Source organism: Rhinoderma darwinii, chromosome 6 (assembly GCF_050947455.1).
Source record: "Rhinoderma darwinii isolate aRhiDar2 chromosome 6, aRhiDar2.hap1, whole genome shotgun sequence".
In the NCBI taxonomy this organism is placed as follows: domain Eukaryota; kingdom Metazoa; phylum Chordata; class Amphibia; order Anura; family Rhinodermatidae; genus Rhinoderma; species Rhinoderma darwinii.
The window spans coordinates 105,246,822-105,273,385 of NC_134692.1; the positions used below are offsets into that span (position 1 = coordinate 105,246,822).

Sequence of the window (26,564 nt, forward strand, 5' to 3'; positions counted from 1 at the left end):
CATTTCCCTAAATGTTACGAACATTAAATAATACTAAATTTAATTCTACATAGGCTCATAAACATCTGAGTCTCATTGAACAAAAAATAGCACAGCGCAAATACTCTCCTTAACATTAAAATTGCAACACCAAGAAGGAAAAGTTTCGTATTTGTGGGAATCTCAGGATCGATAGACATTTTAATGATAGGCAAAAGATATAAAAATGTAAACAATATATTCCAAACCTCTCGATTTATTCAGTATTGCGTATGCCGCACGCATAAATACACGCCTTGGTATGCTATCAATGAGATTATTAATGGTTGTCTGAGGAATGTTATGCCATGCTGAATGCACTTGGGCATGCAAGTCATAAAGCTTGGCTCCTGGCAGCTCCCTTTGCAATTGTCGACCAATGACATCCCAGATGTGCTCGATGGGAGACAGTCCCGAGACGCTGCAGGCCATGCTAGCATGTTTAGGCCACGCAGACTGCTCACTGTAGCACAAGCAACATGCGGCCTGGCATTGTCCTTTTGAAAAACTGCTTCTGGGACACTTTGGAGAAATGGCCGTATCACTGGTTCCATGACCAAATCAATGTATCGCCGAGCTGTAATTGTACCTGAAATGAAGACTACAGGGGTCCGGCTACCGTACGTTATACCACCCCACACCATAATCCCGGGAGTAGGACCGGTGAAACTTTTCCTTGTTAAGGCCTCTTCGCGACGTTGCCCATGTGGTCTCCAGACCAATCTGCGGCTATCATTGCGTCTGAGACAAAAGAGGGACTCGTCGCTGAAGAGGATAGACCTCCATTCCAGCATCCATTGCCGTCTTGCTGTGCACCATTATGGCCTCTGAGAGCGATGGCCTGTGGTCAATGGAACTCCTGTAGCTGGGCGTCTGGCTCATAGTCCAATATCATGCAAATGCCTTTTGATGGTATATGACGACATTGGTTGCTGCCCTAGTCTCGGGATATGACGTCGAATTTCACTTGCAGTACAGAATATATCATTACGAGCCATTCTTCCAATCAGACAATCCGTCCTTGCAGAGGTTCGCCTCTGTGCATCTTTTACTGTCATTCCCGTTCATTGTTGTTTTCCCAACCCCCGGGACACTCATTGTTGAACAGTGCTGACATTTCGGCCTAGGCGCGTAGCGATCTTCAGGAGTGATAAGCCAAGGTCTCCCCGTTCAAGAATTCTGTCCCTCTTAGGGTATATTCACACGGCTTATTCTCGGCCGTTTTTCGGGCCTTAAACGGCCGAAAAACTGTGGGAAAATCGGAAGCAGAACGCCTCCAAACATCTGCCTATTGATCTCAATGGGATAAACTGCATTTTGATCTGACGGGGCGTTTTTTTACACGGCTGTTTTGAAAAACGGCCGCGAAAATGAGGTGCATGTCACTTCTTGAGCCGTTTTTGGAGCCATTTTTCATTGACTCCGTAGAAAAACGGCTCCAAAAACAGCAATAGAAAACACTGCGAAGAAACGCGAGTGGCTTAAGCGTCTGAAAATCATAACGTCTGCTAACTATGCTTCCCGCTGACCATTCTGCTCACTTCCCCCCCTTTAAAGGCTCAAACGGTAAACCCCGAGGGGCCCTGACCAATTTCACTATATTGGGCCACGAAATTTCTGATGGAGGGCCTGGACGTATAAGTTATCGCCACTTGTCGTAATGTAAACGTAAGTGCACACACAAACACAAAAACATCTGAAAATACGGAGCTGTTTTCAAGGGAAAAGGTGTTGTAAAGAAGTGTATGAGGCTGACCAATCAGTGACCAATCAGCCTCATACACTTCTCATTGTTCCAGCCCAGCATGATCCACAGGACAGTGTGATTGTGCAGTGAAAGAAGCTGGGCTGGAACAATGAGAAGTGTATGACACTGATTGGTCACTGATTGATTGGTCAGCCTCATACACTTCTTTACAACACCCACTTGGTCAAAAGTAAAAACACACCCAGTTGGTCTTTTTTAAGAAACTAATCTAAAATTGCTCATAACTTGCTCAAAAATGATCGTTTTTCAAAATAAAAACCACTGCTGTTATCTACATTACAGCGCCGATCAGATTATGTAGGAGATAGGGAACTTATAATGTGGTGACAGGGCCTCTTTAAATTTTATTATTTTGACATTTTACTTGTGTACATTTTTTGTAACTTTTTTTACTTTTTTTTTTCTTTAGTCCTTCTAGGGACTTGAAGATCCAATTGTTGGATCGTTGTTAGTTTCACATTGACATGAGGCATATTACGTCCTGCCTCTGGCAGGACGTAATCGCCTTCAATAGATGGCAGACCCGAAGCCTTTGTTAGACTTCTGGTCGCCATAGCAATCGCCCCCCGCAACAATCGGCCCCCGCAATCGCGTAGCGGGGTGGCGATGTTGCTATAACAATTTAAATGCGGCGGTCACTATTGACTGCCGCAATTAAGGGGTTAATCGGTTCGGATCACCGCTGTTATCCGACCCGATGTTTTCCCCCAATACTAAGGCTGCTAGCAGCAGCCTGTACTGGGAGATGTTGGGCTGCGGGGAGCACCTGTGTGCTCTGTTAGGAGCACACGTAGATTAACGGGCTGCAGGCACAAGGACCAGCTCTGCAGCCCGTTAATCTACGTGGGGTGGTCGGGAAGGGGTTAAAGCCTAATTAGACCCGCTGTATGTTACCCGCAATCTCTTGTATATTGTGTTTTTATTGAGTTTTTCAAAAATAAAGAAAAAGAGGAAGAGGAGAAGTCTGGACAAATCCCTCTTTGATAACAAAAGATAAGACCTGGATTAATTTCTGGCTGTGAAGGTGTTGGGCAAATAAGGGGGGGGGGGGGGGGACTGGCGTTTCATACACAAGTCTTAATCTGAAAAACGCTGGATTAAGACGCACTTAATTTATTACAATGTTCAAGCCTCTTAGTAAATTTGGTGCATCTCTGTTTGTACGTGCGCTAGAAAGTCATATCAACGCCAGCGATAAGCTAGCATCGATTTACAGTATAAATTACACCAAATTCTGGTGTCAACTTTAGCACATTTGTTGGGCCACGTGTAGTGCTGAGAGCGGTGTAAAAACTGCAAAAGAAAACTGGCATAGAAGTTTGACAAATTCACCACTATGTGTTCAAAAGCCAGAGTCAAGGGAGCTCCAGCTGATTTTCCTTTTTCATTGAGACCTTCCCCATATTTGAGTGCAAAAACTAGTGTTATTATATTTTTATAATATATTATTAAGGCTTTGGGGTGATCTAATTACAATGTACAAATATATAACTTGACAGCACATAGATATTTCTAATGATCTTTTTACACCTAGGCCTGTAACAAGGACAAAGGGGCATCCTCTACATCTAGAGGAGAAAAGGTTTCACCATCACAGATGGGGATTCCTTACTATGAGAGCAGTGAGACTATGGAACTTTCTGCCACAGGATGTTCTGATGGTTGATTCTTTGAATAAATTCAAAAAAGACCTTGCTGCATTACTTGAAAAATATAATATTATAAGTTATCAGTTACAGATTCTGGAGATGGGACGTTTTGACATATTTTGAGTTGGAGATGAATTTTTCCCCTAATGAGGCAATTGGCATTCACCCCATGGGGGATTTTGTCTTCTTCTAGATCAGGGGTCTCAAGCACGCGGCCCGCTCTGCTCCTAGACTCTGGAATTCCCTGACATCGCTGTTCACATATGAACAGCGATGTCTGGGGCTTCCCCAGAGCCGGAGTCCCGAGCAGAGCGCTGGTGTCGGCTCTGCTCCGGGACTCTGTGGAATTCCCTGACATCGCTGCCCATATATGGACAGTGTGTCAGGGTCTTGCCCAGAGCGGAGCAGAGCGCTGGTGTCGGCTCTGCTCCTGGACTCTGTGGAATTCCCTGACATCGCTGTCCACATATGAACAGCGATGTCTGGGGCTTCCCCAGAGCCGGAGTCCCGAGCAGAGCGCTGGTGTTGGCTCTGCTCCGGGACTCTGTGGAATTCCCTGACATCGCTGTCCACATATGAACAGCGATGTCTGGGGCTTCCCCAGAGCCGGAGTCCCGAGCAGAGCGCTGGTGTCGGCTCTGCTCCGGGACTCTGTGGTATTCCCTGACATCGCTGCCCATATATGGACAGTGTGTCAGGGTCTTGCCCAGAGCGGAGCAGAGCGCTGGTGTCGGCTCTGCTCCTGGACTCTGTGGAATTCCCTGACATCGCTGTCCACATATGAACAGCGATGTCTGGGGCTTCCCCGGAGTCCCGAGCAGAGCGCTGGTGTCGGCTCTGCTCCGGGACTCTGTGGAATTCCCTGACATCGCTGCCCATATATGGACAGTGTGTCAGGGTCTTCCCCAGAGCGGAGTCCCGGGCAGAGTGCTAGTATCGGGTCTGCTCCGGGACTCTGTGGAATTCCCTGACATCGCTGCCCATATATGGACAGTGTGTCAGGGTCTTCCCCAGAGCGGAGTCCCGGGCAGAGCGCTATTATCGGCTCTGCTCCGGGACTCTGGGGAAGCCTCTGACATCGCTGTCCATACATCGACAATAATGTCAGGGGCTTCCCCAGAGCAGGAGTCCCAGTGATGTCAGCAGCACAGCTGGAGTCCCAGGAAGAGCCTACTAGCGCTCTGCCTGGGACTCCAGCTCTGGGCAAGCCCCTGACATCACTGGGGCAGCATCTACAGAGGGCACTGCGGCAGCCTCTACAGAGGGCACTGCGGCAGCCTCTACAGAGGGCACTGCGGCAGCCTCTACAGAGGGCACTGCGGCAGCCTCTACAGAGGGCACTGCGGCAGCCTCTACGGAGGGCACTGTGGCCTTATCTACAGAGGGCACTGTGGCCTTATCTACAGAGGGCACTGTGGCCTTATCTACAGAGGGCACTGTGGCCTTATCTACAGAGGGCACTGTGGCCTTATCTACAGAGGGCACTGTGGCCTTATCTAGGGGTGTGTTGCATTATCCACAGAGGGCACTGTGGCAGCATCCACAGAGGGCACTGCGGCAGCAACTAAAAAGGGGCTGCCCAATATTGACATGTGTGCTAACTGAGCCGCCGGACTGCATTTAGCGACACTTAAACAGGCTCTGTCACCAGATTTTGCAACCCCTATCTGCTATTGCAGCAGATCGGCGCTGCAATGTAGATAAGAGTAACGTTTTTCTTTTTAAAAAAACTAGCATTTTTGGCCACGTTATGACCATTTTTGTATTTATGCAAATGAGGCTTGCTAAAGTCCAACTGGGCGTGTTTAAAGTAAAAGTCCAACTGGGCGTGTATTATGTGTGTTACATCTGGGCGTGTTTACTACTTTTACTAGCTGGGCGTTCTGACGAGAAGTATCATCCACTTCTCTTCAGAACACCCAGCTTCTGGCAGTGCAGACACACAGCGTGTTCTCGAGAGATCACGCTGTGTCGTCACTCACTTCCTGCCCCAGGTCCTGCATCGTGTCGGACGAGCGAGGACACATCGGCACCAGAGGCTACAGTTGATTCTGCAGCAGCATCGGCGTTTGCAGGTAAGTCGATGTAGCTACTTACCTGCAAACGCTGATGCTGCTGCAGAATCAACTGTAGCCTCTGGTGCCGATGTGGCCGACACGATGCAGGACCTGGGGCAGGAAGTGAGTGACGTCACAGCGTGATCTCTCGAGAACACGCTGTGTGTCTGCACTGCCAGAAGCTGGGTGTTAACGAACAGAAGTGGATGATGCTGATTCGTCAGCATCATACACTCCCATTCCTAACGCCCAGCTAGTAAAATAAGTAAAAACGCCCCGATGTACACACATAATACACGCCCAGTTGTACTTTTGCAAGCCTCATTTGCATAAATACAAAAATGGTCATAACTTGGCCAAAAATGCTCGTTTTTTTAAAAATAAAAACGTTACTGTAATCTACATTGCAGCGCCTATCTGCTGCAATAGCAGATAGGGGTTTCAAAATCTGGTGACAGAGCCTCTTTAAACTGGAAAGCTGGATTGTTGAAATAAGCACTTGGAGAAATGTTTCAAATTTTAAACCTAGCGGTATTATTATAGTAATGTAGTATTATTATTCTAGTAATATAGTGTTATAGTCGTTCAAATAACTAATTGATTAACAATAATTTTGTATTGTATCAAATTTGAAAGTAATGCGGCCCGTCAACTTCCCATTTTTTCTATATGCGGCCCACGTACCTGGCCGAGTTTGAGACCCCTGTTCTAGATCAACACGGTAGGATTATAGGTCCATTGTCCAACTTTCTCAACTATGCAACAATGTTACATTCAGCGAACATCGATATCTCTTCGGAGTTCTCCTGCACTCTCTGTGACTAAGCGAACAGGACTGTATTGTAAATCGCTGCACAGCGGGAGTTTAAGGCCTCATGCACACGACCGTAGCCATGTGCACGGCCGTGATTTTCGGGTCGGCCGGCAGCGGAGTGTCACCCGCGAGCCGCCCGCAAATCACGGACCGTGCACATGGCCGCATCCATTATTTGCTATGAGCCTGGACCTTTCTGCGGTCCAGGCTCCTGCGCCATGCATGGACCGTGGAAACCACGGTCGTGTGCATGGCCCCATAGGAATGAATGGGGCCGCAATTCTCCCGTGGATTTTCTGGGGAATTAAGGCCGCAAAAGCACGTTTGTGTACATGGGGCCTAACTTTGCAGATTATGTTTGCGGCCTGTTCAATCTGAGGCACTGATATGCAAATACTTCCTATAGTGGGACTACCCCTTTTAAAGCTGGTTTCACACACCGTGTTTTGCTGCGTTTTTCATGATTTTTTTTATTCAAATTTTTGTACTGTGTATTTGCTTGTGGCAGTTTTGTTGCATTTTTGTGGTTCGTGGCGTTTTTTCCAAAAGCAGCATGCTCTGGTTATGGCATTTTTTCCCCATAGGCTTCTCTACAGGACTTCAAAATAAAAAAAAAGCATGTATAAAGTGATAAAGCAAAAAACACCATAAAAAAAATCTGTAATATTTAAAACAAACATCCCGCAATTAACAAGCCGTCACACAGCTACTTCAAAAGAAAAATAAAGAAGTTATGGCGGAATTTTTGGTTTTGGGGTGGCGCTTTTTATTTTCTTCAGAAAAAGAGTGAGATAATTACCTCCCTTACTTATTCCATGACATGGATGCTTACCAGTGTTTGGATCGTGGAGTCTAATAACTCGCACTTGCACCACACGCAATAGTCAATAAAGCTTGTACATTTTACACTGTCCCTATCCTGTCCATACCTGATCTTTAGCATAAAATCCACTGACCGCTTCTTCAGGGATACCCGTTACACACCACAGTTATGACGATAGCCATTATCATTGTCATTAGAGCGTAGTTTATAATACATTTCTGATGGATAAAAAGATTTCCGTCAGTCAGAAAAGACATTTGCATCCACTGACGTTGGCTGTAAACTATTGTTTTCAACTACTTCCATTAAAAAGTAAAACCGTATTAGCTAACGCATTAGATTAAGTTTTGTGAATTGTGGTTATTGATAAAGGTTCTGCTGTGTTCACTCGTTGTGGTCATTTTTTTTTGTCCTTTCTCACGTTTCTTGCAGAATCGCAGCAAAATGGAGCGTTTTTTCTGCAATTTTTGTTCATTTTTTAATGTTTTCACTCTTTGACCACAACCTGTGAATACAGCCTTAGAGCTGTGTAGGGGGATGGGAAATTATATACCCATTTAATTGGCTTGCAAAAGGATTTTTGGTGCATTCCTGTGGTTTTGCCAGTTTTTTTTTTTAAACATGCATCTGTTAGGCATGTATCATCTCCTCACATAAGATCCTTGCAGAGTACATTTTATGTGCATAAGGGGTCTGCTTGAGTACACATTTTTAGCCACAAAGTAGAATTTTCATGCAATTTTTGCTTACAATCATTGTTTGATGCAAAGTTGCTTAACCCCTTCACGACTGCCATACGGCTATATACATTCTAACTGCAGATGCCCCGTGCAGTTAGCACCAGTATAGACGTTGACAGCCTTGAAGGGGTTTAATGAGTGTAGTGCTGCTTCAGTGTGAGCAGCGCTGCACTCTCACATCGGCCGGGGCTTTAAGAGCTCCGGAATACACCCCCCACGTTAGATAGTGCCACCCACAACCCCCTGTAGGTAGCGCAAACCCCTCTGTAGATAGCGCCACCTAAGCTCCCTCTAGCATCGTAATCCCAAGCTAGGGCGCTGGCCGAGCATTCCCCTCCTAGGGGGAGCCCCCGACGTCTGTCTATCCCCTCTATAGATATTGCCACCCCTTCTGCAGATAGCAACCCCCCTGCTGTAGATAGCATCTCACTCCCCACTGTAGATAGCGCCACCTGAACTGACTCTAGGAGCGGAATCCCTGGTGTCAAATCGCATTGGCCGGGGATTCCGCTTCTAGAGAGAGCCCCTGATGTCACTGTCCATATATGGTGAGAGACATCATGGGCTTCCTGGAAGAGCGGACTCTTCGGCCAGAGGGATTCCGCTCCTACACGGAGCTACAGTGGTTTTATTTACAGGTAGTGGGTGCCATTTATGGGGGGGGGGTGTCGCTATCTGCAGGGGGGATGTTGCTCTCTACAGGGGGTGGCGCTATGTACTGGGGGGTGGCGCTATTTACAGGGGGTGGCACTATACAGGGGGTTGGCGCTATCTACGGGGGGTGCTATATACAGGTGGTGTGGCACTATCTACATGGGCACTGTGGCATTATATTGGCACTACATACTGGGGACACTGGCGCCATCTACATGGGCACTATGTGGGCATTATCTACAGGGAGGACTGTCTATGTGGGCACTGGCACTATCTATGTGGGCAATGTGGCAATATCTACAGTGGTATTGAATCACTAACTACATGTGCACTGTGGTTGAGACAAGAAACTCCTAACGATTAAAATTCATCCATTTTTTTTAACCGTGCATGAAAAACTTATGGCAAATGGCGGATAAAAACGGTCAGAAGGCCGGGAAATGGATTTAAATTTTGAGACACATTGATGCAAAACAGCCATGAAAAACTGACAGTTGATCCGTTGTTGACTGCCATATTTTTCATGGCCGTGTGTATATAGCCCTTTTCACTCTCCCCTCGCAGCGATCCAGGGTGACGGAGCGAGAAGAGGACTAATTGTTACAGAGCTCTACAGTGTGTGTGTGTGTGTGTGTGTGTGTATATATATATATATATATATGTATATAGTATTAAAAAAAATCACATTTTAGTGATTTGTCTGCTCATAATAAAAATTAAAAACACTGAATTAATTGAACTAATCTAGAAAATTAAAGCCTCATAAGTCTTGTAAAAAAAAACAAAGTAAAAATAGTTGATATTCAAAGTGGTTCAAACGATATTATCGTTTAAAGAAGTGCATATCAACAAATGGAAAATTTGACCTGGACACAGGGGCATCAATGACCCATGGTCATGAAAGGGTTAAAGGGGTTTTTCCCACAAAACGCATGTATCCCTTATCCACAGGATATGGGAAACATGTGATCGCTGCAGGTCCGACTCCTGGGGCCCCCAGCGTTAATGAGAATGGGGAACCGAAAGCCACCCAAAGTTCTCCATGAGAATGGAGCGCTGGTGTGCATGCTCGGCCAGCGCTATATTCATTCCTATGGGATTTACGTAACTGCTGTCTCTGGCAGCTACATAGTAATGAATGGAGCGCTGATTAAGTATGTGAACTAGCACTCCATACTCATGAAACACTTCGGTGGACTTTTGGTCCTCCACTCTCCTCATCGCTGGGGGTCCCAGTGGTCGGACCCCAGCGATCACACATGTATCACCTATTCTGTGGATAGGGGGATTCATGTGTTTTGTAAGTTTGCTGTGCACTCTCAAAATATAGATTTTGGTAGCATAGTAGCTGTTAGCAGTGTATATTTTTAACACGTTTGTGAATGATGATGGCCAAATATAACATAGCCTTTTTTTGTTTCAGCGTTTTTGAGAACACATACTCTTGTTGATGTAGACATAAGTGGTATATATAAACTTTGGGGAAGAAATGTGTGGTCTATTTTATGATGTCATTATTTAAAAATTAACCTTTATTGTAAACGAGTAAAAAAAAAACAGATATTAAAAACTTTTCTGCAATTATTCTGGTCTTAGAACAGTGGGCTGAATGACACCTAATTTCACACTATATAGCAAGAGCAACTGCTCATAGGCAACGGCAGTGGCGTTTGATAGATACCAATTTATAAGATAGATGTATTCGTAGTATCCACTTGGCTGCCCTGGATTTCCTGGAAAATTTATGTTATATGATGTTATACTTATTGCCAATGAATATATTGGCGCTGTAGACACAGGGCATATCCTGGCGACTTCTATACACCACACCGATGGGTTGGGATGCTTCTAAATCTTCTATGCAAACCTGAATGTAAATGAATACAATATACAAATTTGGAAGCATAGAACAGATCAACCTATTCAGTGATACTGATATATATTTTTTACCAATAAATATAAAAACATGCGTACACCATGCCCATGTAACATATATTTTCCAGGCAATCAAGGGCAGCGAAGTGGATCGTATAAATACTATAATTACATCCATCTTATAAGTTGGTATTTATCAAGTGGCACTGCCATTGCCTATGTCTATGAGCATTTACTCTTGTTATATGGTTTAAAATTGGGGGTCATTCACACCACTGTTCTAAGACCCAAATAATTGCAGGAGATTTGAAATCGTTATTCTGGAAGATAAAAAAAAATCTTGCTTCATATGATTCTTAATTGCATATCAGGCAAGAAGTGCTGATAAGTCGATGTTATTTCTGTGGTGACTTTGGATTAAACTCTCCCATAGGTAAGTTTACCTGTTTCCAAACCCTAAATTGCAGCTCTGTAACACACAAGAAGGAAAAATGTCACATCTTGCTGCAGGCAGACAATTATTGCTAAAAATAAAACCTATTCACAGGGGATATTGAAAGTACTTATGTGTTTGTTAAATGATTGCTGTAGCTATTACTTCAGATCACTAAGTCGAGAGATGACTCTACTGTACTACTGTATGCCTCTAGCACAGACCGAGAAGTGTAGATTTCTAACGTTAATCTCTTCTCCCTTAGTCCTAGCAGCAGCGCAATAATGGGGTAGTTCTGCCCCTGTGCACTAGTAGGACAGATAGAATTTTTTATTTAAGCAAATGAAACACTAAGGGCCTTTTCACACCAGCGTTGGACTTCCGTTTGCCTTTCCGTTCATCTGTTCTGTCAGAGGAACAGACAAACGAAAAGTATTGCTCTATTGGCGTAACCATTGATTTTCAGTTGTGTTTGGGGTTTTTTCGTTCCAGTTTGCCTCCATTCTGCTAGGTTTCCATTTTTTTTCACGGAACAATAGCATAGTGTGCTGCACTATTGTTTCCGTGAAATAAACGGAAACCTAGCGGAGCAGAAGCAAACTGAAACAAAAAAAAAATACCATTGAAATCAATGGTAATGCAAACGGAAACGATACTTTTCATATGTCTTTCCGTTTGTGTTTTCCTCTGACAGAACAGATGAACGGAAAGCCAAACGGAAGGCCATTGCTGATGTGAACAGGCCCTAATTAACTAGAGCCACCTCCCTACAAAAGGACATCTAGCCCCTCCCACCTTTTGTTTATTCTAAAGTAGTACTATTAATCAGGGCGGGAAGCTTGTGCTACTGTTAGGACTAAGGGAAAACAGATTAACGTTAGAAATCTAAACTTCCCTTACGTCCTACCAGCAGCACAATAATGGGGAAATAGCAAGGAGTAAACCCATAGGGAGGGCCCTCTTGACTGGTGGAATTCAAAATTGACCGCTCATGAGCAGTCTCCTCGGAGAACCAAAAATTCAGCCTATAATGGTTGATAAATATTAAGTGAGAGCTACAAGCAGCACAGCAAATCTGATTATTCAGCTCAAAAGGTGGACACGGCTCTAGTAGAGTGGGCTCTATGAGGTGGATCAGAGTTCTAACAATGTAAGGAAAACTAATGGCCTCTTCACTCCATCTACCATGGGTTGGTTTGGTGGATTTTAAGCCTTTGTTTCTTTTAGGAAACAATGAACAAATTCTCAACCTTTCTGATATCTTTCTCCAAGCTAAATACATCTCGAGACAATATGACAGATCTAGGAATGGAGATTACATTCCTCATAAGAGGAAGACTCGTGACAGAACACTGGAAGGGAGCTGACCTGATTGCAGGTTACAAATAAGGGAACTTTGGGAGTGAAGTGTGGAAGTAGCCTTAGCAAGACCAAGTCATGGGGGAATTTGATGTAAGCATCCACTCATGACAAGGCTTGAAGCTCCCCTATTCTCTTGACAGATGTTCTGGCCAGGGGCGGACATACCACATATGCAAGCTGTACATTGCATGTAAGGGACTGAGACAGTGGTTTACAGTTACTGGTGTGTTGGAGAGACGCAACATGGTGTGCCATGATAAGCTATTGGAGGTCATGGGGCCCCATATACCCCTCTTCCACAGGGGCTCTCAACCGCCTGTTCTGCCCCTGATTATGACTAGGAGGAAATAACCTTTTAGGATAGATAATTATGTGGGACCTCTTCCAGAGGTTCAGAGGTAAATGAGCATTAACCTCTTAGGACTATAGCAGTCCCATTTTGCCACAGGCCTGAGGATAGTAAGTCTCATTCTAGCAGAACATTTCAGAAACCTTTTCACTAAAGGCTAGTATGACAAGGATCTTACCCAAAAAGGTGGACCTGGACTAAATTTGGACCTTTAAGGTCGACTCAGTCCTTTTCCGAATCCTTCCTGGATGAAGAGTAGCATGTTGTTAATCTGTGGTTTGAAACTATCCACTCCTTGAGTGGAATACCAAGCTGAAAAGATCCATTTGACTTTTGTGTAATCCTTCTTGGTAGATTCAGACCTGGACTGAGCGGAGGTCTTCATAAATTCATTGGAGAGCCCTTTAGATTATAAAAGGGACTGGTCAACCTTCAGGCTGTCAGGATGAAATTCTTCAGGTTCTGGCAGAGTTGAGTGCTCTGAGACACCAAGTTTTGCACTGGGGAAGTCTGCAGTAACATTTTCCACTCCTCATATGAAGACGTTGGGAAGACCATGACCTCTGTGGCCAGAACGGTGGCTTTTACTGTGGCCTGGTCTTGCCTGATTTTCATCAATACACTGGGTTCAACGAAACCGGAGAGATGTAGGCCCGCCTTAACCTCCTAGGGATGGACAGGGCATCCACTGCTGGAAAAAAAAGATGGCGGTTTAAGACCCTATATTGTCTATCGTAATTTAAATAAGATTACTGTTTAGAGTCAATGTCCTCTTCCACTCATCCCGGACCTGTTTAATCAGATCTCAGGAGCCAAGTGGGTTTCTAAACTAGATTTACGTGGGGTCTAGATTTTGGTTCGTATCCGCAAAGGGGATGAGTGGAAGACAGCATTTAATACTCCAGACTGTCATTATGAGTAATTGGTCATGCCTTTTGGTTTAAGTAATGCTCCAGCAGTTTTTCAAAACCTGGTTTAATGGACGCTTTGTGGTAGTGTATCTGGACGATATTCATGTTTTTTCTTCCGATTGGTCCTCTCATGTCCAACATTTAAGGTCAGTCCTTCAAGTACTGAGGGAAAATTGTCTTTACTTGAAAATTGAAAAATGTATTTTTGGAGTTCAGGAAGTAAATTTCCTGGGATATGTGCTGTCTCCTCATGATTTTCGTATGGACTCTGCTAAGGTTCAGGCAATTCTTGATTGGGTTCAACCCACTTCATTAAAGGCTCTGCAGAGGTTCTTGGGTTTTGCTAATTATTACAGAAAATTGATTTATAATTTTTCCTGTCTTCTGGTGTCTGATCAAAGCTTCCTACATTCCCTGCACTCCTGACTTCTGGACCTTTTGGAAACTGACCTCGGCTTGTCTCTCGTCAACCCCTTGTTTGCTGATTTTCGATTATCTGCTCACGGACGGCTTTGACCTCTGCTATTCCTGATATCCGCTTGCCCTCTGATTTGGGCTTTCTGTTTAACCCCTGGCTGTCTGGTTTCCTGCTCCGGTTAGTCTGTATTGCATCTCCTATCCAATGCTGAACTCTGCTAAGACAACCTGGGTCCTAAGCAGCAAAGTCCATCCTATGGTCGGCTCTGGCAAACACCTTAGGGTCGCCTTAGACACTGTCTACCAGAGTTGACGGATTCAAGGTTGCGTTTTAATGTGCACGCACTCTCCATCAGCCTTTGGGGAATCGCTCAAATAGCAATTCCATAACTCCTGGGAAGGGGTTATGATTGGGTGCCACCCTGCCTGATGTAATAAATGTGTGACTTTACGCCTGGACTTGCAGAGAATATAATACGGCTCTGAGTTCCTTTAGGATGAAGGACATAGACCTCTAGAGGAGACTCCTTGAGCCCTGGACACTCCTAACCTAGTGGAGATGCATCTGTGGTAAAAAAAAGTCTAAAGATGTTTGGTCAAGGACCTCCCGTCTCTGAAAGGTTTTCACATCTAACGGATTCATGAGTTTAAAATGACCGGGTGCACCTAATATTCAACCATTCCAAGTTGCGTTACGTTAGGTTCTGGAGGGATAGTAAGTGCCCTAAGGCCCAAACAACTGCCTCTGCAGTTGCTGACATGAAACAAGACCCTCTGCTGCCAAGATTCTTTCCTGCCAAGTGGGAGGAAGGTAGAGAGTATCTCCCGGGAATTTATGACCTTGCCCAAGAACGTCTTTGTTCTTGATGGATCAATGCCCGACTTTTCCGAAGTTATTATCCAACAGCGTTGGAGTCACTGGACAGTAATTTGAAGATGGTATGGAACCACAGATATCTCCTGTGTTCTTACAGGCAGCTATAGTGGACATTACCTTAGAAAAGGTGTCTGGGGAGATCCTGTTCAGAAGAGCTGTGCACTGCAGGGTGCTTGACACTGCATCTTATCTACACAGCTGTTATTAGATATTTTCTGAAAGGCAGAAAAATTAGAATGTAAAGGTATGCATCCTTCAAGACCAGAGGGGCCATGAAATCTCATTTTCATGAATTTGATTTGTCTCCTATCTGAATTTCTTCTTCCTGAAGATTCAGAGATTGATAACTTTCATTTGCCTGGGTTTTTTCATGTTTAAAGGGTATCTTATCAGAAACTCTCTATAATTTTAATCACCTCGAAGCCAAAGAGTGTACCTGACTCATACTCTAACTCACAGAGGTTGTACTTGGAAGTATTAACTGCGACTCAGAGTTTTAGCCAGAGAGAACGTCTACGAGTGGTTGGGATCTAGTATCACCGATCGTTAGGGGCCAAACTGATTAGATCATCATGTGTAACTCTGACATCTATATCTACTTGGATCTGAAGGTTACATTTTGGTTGAGCATTGGAGATTTTCAAAAGTCAATAGACCAGGGATTCCCAGCCAGTTTTCCATGCCGACACCTGCTAGTTCCACAGCAATGCAACATCTGCGATCAGGCACACTTAACTCCGCTATAGGATAAGGCAACGTTATCGAGTCAGGTAGGAGCCAAACCCACACTCTTGTTATTCGTAGCCAGACGCATAATCCATTGCACCACTGGCCCTGCTCAGCAGAATAGGCCCTTCAAAGCACAAACTTGAAGATTTGACCTGACCTCCGCAGGTACAATAGTAAGCTTGGACAATCTTGGCTATAGCCTTATAAATCTTTGGAAGAGTATCCCACTGCTTAAAGAGGTCACCAGTTTATAACTGCCCTATCTTCTACCTAATCTAATAGGCGCTTTAATGTAGATAAGTAATGTGTTGTTTTTTTAACAAAAACTTTTATTTTTGACATAGTTATGAGCATTTTAACCCCTTTAGGTCACAGCCTGTTTTGGCCTTGTGGACAAAGATGATTTTTTTTCAAATCTGACATGTCTCTTTTTGTGGTAATAACTTTGGAATGCTTTAACCTATCCAAGCGATTCTGAGATTTGTTTTCTTGTGACATATTGTACTTTATGTTAGTGAAAAAATTTGGTTGATAAATTCAATATTTATTTGTGAAAAACAGCAAAAATGTGCAAAAATTAGCATTTTTCTAAATTTAAATGTATCTACTTGTAAAACAGATAGTCATACCACACAAAATAGTTACTAGTTTTTCTAGGACGTTACAAGGCTTAGAACTTTAGCAGCAATTTTCATATTTTCAAGAATGTTTCAAAAGGCTATTTTTTTCAGGGACCAGTTCAGTTCTGAAGTGGCTTTGCAGGCCTTATATATTAGAAAGTGCCCATAAATCACCCCATTTTCAAAACTGCACCCCTCAAAGTATTCAAAACAGCATTCAGAAAGTATTTTAACCCTTTAGGCGTTTCACAGGAATTAAGGCAAAGTAGAAATTTACAAATTACATTTTTTTTGCTGAAATTTATTTGTAATAAGTTTTTTTCTGTAACACAGAAGGTTTTACCAGAGAAACACAACTCAATATTTATAAATAGTTAGAAATATCCAACATGTGGCCCTACTGTGGTAATGGACTGAAGCACCAGCCTAAGAAGCAAAAGAGCACCTAGTGGATTTTGGGGCCTCCTTTTTTTAGGAATATATTTTAGGCACCATGTCAGGTTTGAAGTGGTCTTGTGGTGCCTAAACAGTCAAAACCCCCCAAAAGTGACCCCATTTTTAAAATTACACCCCTCCAGTTGTTTTTCTAGGGGTATAGTTAGAATTTTGACCCCACAGTTTTTTTGCAGAATTTAGTAGAATTAGTCTGTGAAGATGAAAATCACCTTTTTTTTCTGTGAAAACATAGATTTTTTTTTCATTTTTACAAGGAATAAAGCAGAAAAAGCACCCCAACATTTGTAAAGCAATTTCTCCTGATTACGGCAATATCCCATATGTGGTCATACGCTGATGTTTAGACTCGCAACAGTGCTCAGAAGGGAGGGAGCGCCTTTTGGATTTTGGAGCGCAGATTTTGCTGGATTGGTTTTTCCGTCCCATGTCACGTTTGCAATGCCCTGGAGGGACCAAAACAGTGGATACCCCCCAAAAGTGAACCCATTTGGGAAACTACACCCCTTAAGGAATTTTTCTAGGGGTATAGTTAGCAATTTGACCCCACTGTTTTTTTTTGTAGAATTTAGTGAAATTAGGCCGTGAAAATGAATATCAACATTTTTGTCCACTAAAATGTTACATTTTTTTAATTCTCACAAGGGTTAAAAGAGAAAAAGCCGCCCAACATTTGTAAAGCAATTTCTACTGAGTAAAGCAATATCCCATATGTGGTCATAAATGGGTTTTTTATTCGAAATTAATTAACCCTTTCACGACTGATCCTTTTCTGCTTTTTCATTTTCGTTTTTCACTCCCAGACATCCAAGAGCCATAACTTTTTTATTTTTCCATCAATAGTGGTGTGAGGGCTTATTGTTTGCGGGAGGAGTTGTACTTTATATTGACAGCATTTAAAGCACCATATAATGTGCTGGGAAACTGAACGAAAATTATTTGCGGGCTGAGATTGGAAAAAACTGTGCTTCCTCTATTGTTTTTGGGGTTTTGTTTTTACGTCTTTCACCGTGCGGTAAAAACATCAACTTAGTTTTATTCTGCGTCTCAATACGATTACGGTAATACCAAATTTATATAAGTTTTTATATTTTACTACTTTTACAAAGGAAAGACTATTTGTTAAAAAAAATAGTTTTGTATCATCACATTCTGAGAGGCATAACTTATTTTTTTTGGTCGATGGAGCGGTCTGGGGGCTTATTTTTGGCGGTGCGAGCTGTAGCTTTTATTGCTACCATTTTATGGTTCATACTTTTTGATCACTATATTAAAAATATTTTAGCGCTAAGGTGACCAAAAAAACTGCGATTTTGGCATTTTAAATTCTTTCTTACCGTGTTCACCGCGCGCAGTAAATTAAGTTTTTGACACGATTACGGCGATACCATATGTATATAGTTTTTTATCTTTTCCAGCGTTTGCACAATAAAATTACTTTTCTTTAAAATTTATTTTCTGTGTCACCATATTCTGAGAGCCATAACTTTTTTATTTTCAAGTCCAAAAAGCTTTGGGAGGTCTTATTTTTTGCGGGACGGGTTTTAGTTTTTATTTCTACTATTTTGGGGTACGTGCGACTTTTTTTTTTTATCACTTTATCACTATAGAATAAATATCTTGGGAGGGGTGGTGACCAAAAATAGCGACGCTGACAAAGTTTTTCATTTATTTTGTTTGTGGTGTTCACCGTGCGGAAAAAAAACATTATAGTTTGCGTTGTTACAAACGGGGTGATACCAAATATGTGTGCTTTTTTTTTTAACGTTTTCATTTTTTTCCTATAATAAAAGATTTATTATAGGAAAAAAAAACTTTTATTTTTACACTTTTATAAAACATTTTTATGAACTTGTTTTTACTTTTTTTTTTTTTTTTTTACTTTTTACACTTTAGTTTTTTTACCTGCAGCTCTGATCGCTGCTAAAGTACATTACACTACCTAGGCAGTGTAACGTATTCAAACTGTCAGTGTGATGTCACAGTCACTCTGACAGTAAGTCTACGAGGACCAGTCAGAGGCTGGTCCTCATAGGCTTCCATACATGGCTGACCCAGAGGCCGTTGTCTGGCCTCCGGATGCCATCACAAGCATCAGCAACACCCACAATTGCATGTGGGCTGTCGATGTGCTACAAAGCACCCTAAATGTGGCGATCGCAATCGATCGCCGCATTTAAGGGGTTAATTGCCAAAATCAGCATCGTCGAGCCGCTGATCAGCAACACTGGAGTGTCAGCTGTCGGGGACAGCTAACGTCCTGGTTCTCGATGCACACCTTGTCGCCGACAGTGTGCATCAGGAACGACACAGTGACTTCCTATCAGGACCAGCCGGAGGTTGGTCCTAATGGGCTACCATCTATGGCAGACACGGAGGCCATTATTTTGCCTCCGTTTGCCAAGCTAACTAGCGGCAAAACCCCCTCAATTTCAGACCGGGGTCTGCCGATATGCCAGAAACCCCTAAAATGCGGCTTACTACAACCGATCGCCACATTTAAGGAGTTAATTGCCGAAATCAGAGGCAAAGGACCGCTGGCAGGTAAGAGTGGTAAAGTTACTGTAGGATTAAGTGACAGCACAGCGTGATATCGCGAGATCACGCTGTGCTTTCATTCCACAGTAACTTTACCGGAGTGTCGGGAGAATGAATATGCCATAAATGCCATAAATCACCAAAATGGGCATACCCCTTTTAAATAAATAATTTAGATTATTCACTTCTTTCTTAACGTAGCTTTTGGACACAACTATACATTCTAAACCATCTAAGCTACCTCTAATAAAATGTATGTACACTATACAATGCAGAATATCGTTTAATATCTGAACCATTAAAATGTTGTTTTATTTTCCTTTTGTAGATGTTGGTGAAGACCTCCTAGATATGTGTGAGAGAAATATATCCCTAAACAAAGGCCTCACGAAATCAGCAGGTTGGATTGAGTTCTATATTCCCGTTTTTGTTGAGGTTTGTGTGATGCAATGTTCATAAGGATTTGCCGATTAATTAATATTGCCCGTGGAAATAGAATTTGACACTGTCCCTGATAAAAGCGTAAAGTGCAATCTAAGGTCTATTATTGGTTTATAAATTGTACAAGTTTGTAATAGGATTGAAAACTTGTTCTAGGACTGTATCCAGAGAGTTGTTGTTTATGATTTATACTTTGATTGTTTCCAAGTTATAAGTGGTGTGCCCCACTTGTTGTTCTGTTCTGGGTCTATTGCTATTCAATTAAATTATAAATGATATACAGCAAGTCATTAGTAGCATGGATTCTAATGACAAGTTATGTAATGCTATTTAGTCTATCAAACATGTTCAGAAATTTCAGGCTAGACACACTCTCTGTGTTTAGGTATCAACTTGGCAAATGAGATTCAATGTGGATACATTTAATTTTATGCACCCGGGTACTAATAATCTACATGTACAGTATGTCCAGGGGGAGAAAACTGATTTATTGGTGAATCTGGGTAAACTTCTAAATCCTAGATTAAATAACAGTTTGCAGTTTCAATCATGATTAGGAGGCTGGCAGAATATTGCTATGTATTAAAAGAACCATGGACTCGAGGTGGCCTTACCAAAAAATGTATTGTGGCTTTATCTAGAATATGCAACGCTGGTCTGTGCACCAATTCGTGAAAAAAATACCTTGGATTTGTACAAAGTGTTTAAAAAAAAAAGGGTTACAAAACTGATAAGCTGCATGAAGAACCTCAGTAATGGATATGCAGTCCTGTGCAAAAGTTTTATCAGTTGTGGAAAAATGCTGCAAAGTAAGAATGCTTTGAAAAATAGAAGTGTTCATAGTTTATTTTTAGCAATTAACTAACAAAATACAAAGCGAATAAACAGAAGAGAAGTCTAAATCAAATCAATGTTTGGTATGACCACCCTTTGCCTTCAAAACAGCATCAATTCTTCAGGATACTCTTGCACAAAGTCATGGATTAGGATTTTGTAGGATTATAGTCAGGTGTAGGATTAACCAATTATACAAAACAGGTGATAATGACCATCATTTTCATACGTAGGTTGAAATGTAACAGAAACAGCTGTGTAGGAGGCTTAAAACTGGGTAGGGAACAGCCAAACTGTGTTAGAAAAATGAGGTTGTGGAAGACTGTTTCATGTCACAGATCCACCATGGCAAGACTGAGCACAGCAACAAGACACAAGGTAGTTATACTGCATCAGCAAGGTCTCTCACAGGCAAAGATTTCAAAGCAGACTGGGGTTTTAAGATGTGCTGTTCAAGCTGTTTTGAAGAAGCACAAAGAAACGGGCAACGTTGAGGACCGTAGACGCAGTGGTCGGCCAAGCAAAGTTAGTGCAGCAGATCAAAAACACATAGTGCGTACTTCCCTTCGAAATTGGAAGATGTCCAGCAGTGCCATCAGCTCAGAACTGGCAGAAACCAGTGCGACCCTGGAACACCCTTCTACTGTTCGAGAAGTCTGGTCTTCATAGAAGAATTTTGGCCAAAAAGCCATACCTTTGACGTGGAAACAAGGCCAAGCAACTCAACTATTCACGAAAACATAGGAACCGGGGTAAAGAAAAATGGCAGCAGGTGCTTTGGACTGATGAGTCAAAATTTTAAATATTTGGCTGTAACAGAAGGCAGTTTGTTTGCTGAAGGGCTGGAGAACGATACAATAATGAGTGTTTGCAGGCAACAGTGAACCATGGTGGAGGTTCCTTTCAAGTTTTGGGCTGTATTTCAGCAAATGGAGTTGGGGATTTAGTCAGGATTAATGGTGTCCTCAACGCTGAGAAATACAGGTAGATACTTATCCATCATGTAATACAATTAGGGACGCATCTGATTGGCTCCAAATTTATTCTGCAGCAGGACAACGACCCCAAACATACATGAATGTCATTAAGAATTATCTTCAGCATAAAGAAGAACAAAAAGCCCTAGAAGTGATGATATGGCTTGCACAGAGCCCTGATCTCAACATCATCGAGTCTGTCTGGGATTACATGAAGAGACAGAAGGAATTGAGGTAGCCTACATCCACAGATATGTGGTTAGTTCTCCAAGGTGTTTGGAACAACCTCTCTGCCGAGTTCCTTCAAAAACTGGGTGCAAGTGTACCTAGAAGAATTGATGCTGTTTTGAAGGCAAAGGGTGGTCACATCAAATATTGATCTTGATTTCTCTTCTTTTCATTCACTTTGCCATTCTGTTACTTGCTAAAAAAAATAACTATTAACACTTCTATTTTTGAAAGCATTTTTACTTTGCAGCATTTTGCACTCTGTGTGTGTGTGTGTGTGTGTGTGTGTGTGTGTGTGTGTGTGTGTGTGTGTGTGTGTGTGTGTGTGTGTGTAATAAATCTGTAAATGGTCCATTCAAATAATGCTCTAAGCAGCTCTTCTTTTTTATTTTTTATTTTTTTGCAAGGTCACTTCAAAAGACAAAAAAAGCACACTTTCCTGCTGGAGGAAATTGTCAATCACCCACAGAGAAATAGCTTCCATAACCACTTCCTGACCAGAGGCTTTAATGATGCCAAATATGAGTACTTACAATGAATGGTGCGCAAACTGGCTTTTGGAGTGCAAATTTTCCAAAGCTGATTTGCTGATACCATGCGACCAGTGCAGATGTTGTGAAGTGTTGTGAAGTGCCAAACAAATTAGACCCCTCAAGACCAACCTGACATCTGGTGCATGCCACTGGGTAAACACACCTGAATACATACTTGGCAACTTCTGCCGACTTCAACGATACCAAATGTGTGTATTTCATACAGGCTGAGCGAAAGGCGGAGCTTACAATGAATGTTGCGCAAACTGGCTTTTGGAGAGCAAATTTTCCAAAGCTGGTTCCAAAGCGATCTTTGTGCATGCGACCAGTGTCGTGGCCAAAGTCTCCGTGTAGCCCCAGGCTAAAACCGTGCAATACATCAATATATATGATATGAAAGATATAGATAAAGAGATAGGTAGATAGAAATAATAATAATCTTTATTTATATAACACAAAAAATAAATAACAATTTAGATCTATCTATCTCATGTCTGTCTCTCTCATATATATTGTTATATAGTATAGTTATAGGCGGGGGCTACTCGACGACTTTTGCCACAACACAGGTCCCATTGTCACGATCTGTGGGTATGTGGACCCACTGGGCCGTACCACCGTAGCAGGATAGCAGATGGCCACACAGTGTACCAAGTAAAGTCTATAGTCCGAGTAAGGGTACCTGTGGTAGTTGAGACAGTAGCGATGGTTAGGCTCGGATGGGACCTTGGTAGCAGACACCAGGCGTGGTGTAACACAGCAGACGTGATCGATGGCATAACACGACTCCAACTCTCTAAGATACAGGAACAAGGTAGCACGGGATACAAGATACAGGTAGCTGGAACTGGAAAACACTAAGGGACCATTTGCAAGACTAACACGGGTAAACACAACAATGCTCAGGCAACTAGTGAAGGGGCAGGACCCTTCTTATAGTCCAGGATAATTAGACAATTCTAAACATGTGTGTGTGCTGGCCCTTTAAGGCTAGGACTGAGCTTGCGCGCACCGTAGTTGTCACTGCAGGCCAGGACGGCTGCATGTGCGGCATCTCCGGGAAGGAAGGCGTCGGCAGGATGAGAGGAGTCTGCGGTATGCGGTCGCGGATGTTACAGTATCCCCCCTCTTACGCCCCCTCTTCTTGGGACCAGAGCGAGAGAGGAACTTCTTAATGAGGGTAGGAGCATTGAAGTTCCTTTGGCTCCCAGGACCTCTCCTCTGGACCAAATCCCTTCCAATCCACTAGATAAAAAGTTATTCCTCCCACTTTTTTGGTGTCCAAGATCTCCTCAACCTCGAATGAATCTGATGAACCGCTGGGGGCAACTGCAGGACTAGGAGTCTTGGTGTAGCGGTTCAGGACCACAGGCTTCGGGAGGGAGACATGAAATAAGTTGGGGATCTTGAGGGTGGGAGATAGCCGAAGCTTGTAGGATACAGGGTTTATCTGCTGTAGGATCTCGAAGGGTCTGAGGAACCTGGGAGCAAACTTGTATGACGGCACCCTCAGCCGGATATTCCTATAGGACAGCCAGACCTTGGCACCCAGAAGGAACTGAGGAGGCTCTCTTCTCCTTGTGTCTGCCTTTCATTTCATGTGGTCGACCGCCAGCAGAATAGAGGATCGGGTTTGCTGCCAGATCTGCAGGAAGTCCCTGAATGCAGATTCCGCTGCGGGCACCTGGGACGTAGCTAACATCGGGAGAGGAATTTGTGGGTGTTGGCCGTAAACAATGAAGAACGGTGTGGCAGCACTGCACTCGCTTGTGTGGTTGTTATAGGAGAACTCGGCCCAAGGAAGAAGCTGCACCCAATCATCATGCTGCCTAGAGATAAAGTGTCGTAGATAGTTCTCCATCATAGCGATGAGGTAGTGGCAGAGAAAATCGGGGGTCAGCACTGCCAGGAGGTGTAGTCGGGGGTGGTGGGGAGGTTCAGTACTGCCAGGAGGTGTAGTAGGAGGAACAGTAGAGGCAATAGGAGCAGGTGCCGGGGGAACTGCAGATTGCATATCCACAACAATGCTCAGGCAATGAGTGAAGGGGCAGGGCCCTTCTTATAGTCCAGGATGATTAGACAATTCTAATCACCCTGGACTGGCCCTGTAAGGTCGGGACTGAGCTTGCGAGCACACCAGTGGTCACTGCAGGCCAGGACGGCCGCATGTGCTGGCATCTCCGGGAAGGAAGGCTTTGGCAAAATGAGAGAAGGCTGCGGCTGCGGACGTTACACCCATCGCCGAAAATCACTTTGTCCGGTAGCCTAGATCGCAAGTAAAGTGACTGACCACATTCACTGTCATTACTTACCATGTAGGCTACGGAACATAGTAATCTTTGGCCGTGCAACTTGTGTTGCAGCCAAAGTCGCCGTGTGGCCCCAGCCTAAGGCTACATGCACATGTTGCGCATTTTCCTGCAGAAAATATGCAGCAAAACCGCAAAAACATGTGCAGGAAAAAACGCACCTGAAGGTGCAAGGTTTTTTAGTGCAATTTTTGTGTTTTTCTGCGTAAATTGCTGGGTTTTCATACTGTGGGCTTTGCCACATATTTTTGTAGAATTACAGGGATAGAATTCGCAAGCAGAGTCATGAGATAAATTGATATGCCGCGGTTTTTAAAATACACACCACGGGTCAATTTACTTCCCGAAAAATATGAGATTACCTGGAATCGCGAGGATGGGGAATGTATAGTGTTCATTGTGACAGTTGTCACAATGATCACATTCCCAGAGACCTCGCTGATTGGTCTCTAGGCAGAGCTCTACAATTAGAGACCAAAACAATCCAACTAAACCAATAACACACAAAAGCTTGTTCTTTTTATGGCTTCTTTTTTTGAGCGCATTGAGTAAACATCCACATTGCAGGGAGTAAAAGTAAGTGAACCTCTGTGTGAATGACTTCTCCAAGAGCTAATAGGCAAAAGGTGTTTCAATTAAGTTGATGAGATTGGAAGTTTCACAGGTGCTTTGTCCATTAAATAAAGGCATATAAACCCTGGTTACTGACAAATCTGTAGTTCTCAAGAAATATTGGTTAGTGGGAACCATGCCTCGAGGCTAATGACTTTCGGAAGTCGTATTATAAAGACGAATGGAGCTGGGAAAGGCTTTAAAAAAAAACACGGCTTAACCCCTTCACAACTGCCAAACGGCTATATACACTCTAACTGCCGATGCCCCATGCAGTTAGCACGTGTATAGACGTTGACAGCCTGGAACGGGTTTAATGAGTGCAGTGCTGCTTCAGTGTGAGCAGCACTGCACTCTCATGTCAGCCGGGGCTTTGAGAGCCCCGGAATACATGCCCCACTGTAGATAATGCCACCCACAACCACCTGTAGGCAGCGCAAAACCCTCTGTAGATAGCGCCACCTAACCGAGGATTCTGGCCGAGGATTCCACTCCTAGAGGGAGCCCCCGCCGTCTTTCCATCCCCGCTGTAGATAAGGCCACCCCCCCTGCAGATAGCAACCCCCCGCCGTAGATAGCATCACTCCCCCCCCCCGCCCCACTGTAGATAGCTCCAGCTGAACTGACTCTAGGAGCGGAATCCCTGGTGTCAGATCGCACTGACCAGGGATCCCGATTCTAGACAGAGCCCCTGACGTCACTGTCCATTTGCGTATTAACCATATAAATGAACATTAAAAACACGCACATATAAACTTGATTAGTGCTCAATCAAAAATGCGACAATATGTGCAGGGGTGGGGAATAGTGGACCACTCGCCAATCCAAAGGTATGAATGTAGGCCAATAGATGTAAACCTTCATATCGTATCCATGTGGTGTCGGATAACTCGGCGTCCTCTATATCCTACTGCGCATGCTTGCGCGCTCAAGCCAGAAGTATATCGTTACATGGCAACCGAGCTAGGAAAGAGTGTTATCCGTACATATAAAGAACTCATCAGAGCTAACTGTATAGAATCTGGAATATTACAGGAGAACAACATACAGTGAGTATATGTGGTATCCTATTGACAGGATCAATCGTGTCTGTCTAAAAACACACTGGGACAATCATCCCAGTACAATAATATGGCCCCACAGCAGAAAGCAAGCGACATGCAAACAAATCAAATAAAAGTAACATTGTTATTAACAAAGGGTATTAGCATAATAGTTTCAATAGTTCTACACTTAAACTCAGAGACCCAGATCCATCTATGAACCCTGGTACTCAGAGTCGAGGTTTGTGTGCCCCTCTGTTACACCTTCGTGAACAGGGATTGCTCCACATTGAACCATCTAAAAAGTGTATCGGACCCAAATAAGAACAGAGCCTAAATCTAGAAGGCAACATCAACATAGCCTGTATTTTATATAAAGAATGATGTTAGAATGATTATGTTAATTGCATGTCAAATCATAAAGGTGGGGTATGTAATAAACCAAAATGATAGAAATTACGTTGTGTATTTTCAAACAGACACGTCACAGTGTCCACATA

General features: G+C 43.3%; 1 protein-coding gene across 1 annotated transcript in view; it reads left to right on the forward strand.

Annotated features, from left to right (window-relative positions):
* The window catches only part of METTL22 (methyltransferase 22, Kin17 lysine), a 228,847-nt gene that overhangs the window by 84,349 nt on the left and 117,934 nt on the right, over positions 1 to 26,564 (forward strand). The window contains exon 6 of the mRNA XM_075831314.1: positions 19,416 to 19,487. Within this exon, the coding sequence (XP_075687429.1) occupies positions 19,416 to 19,487 (72 nt within the window). The remainder of the gene's footprint in view (positions 1 to 19,415; positions 19,488 to 26,564) is intronic.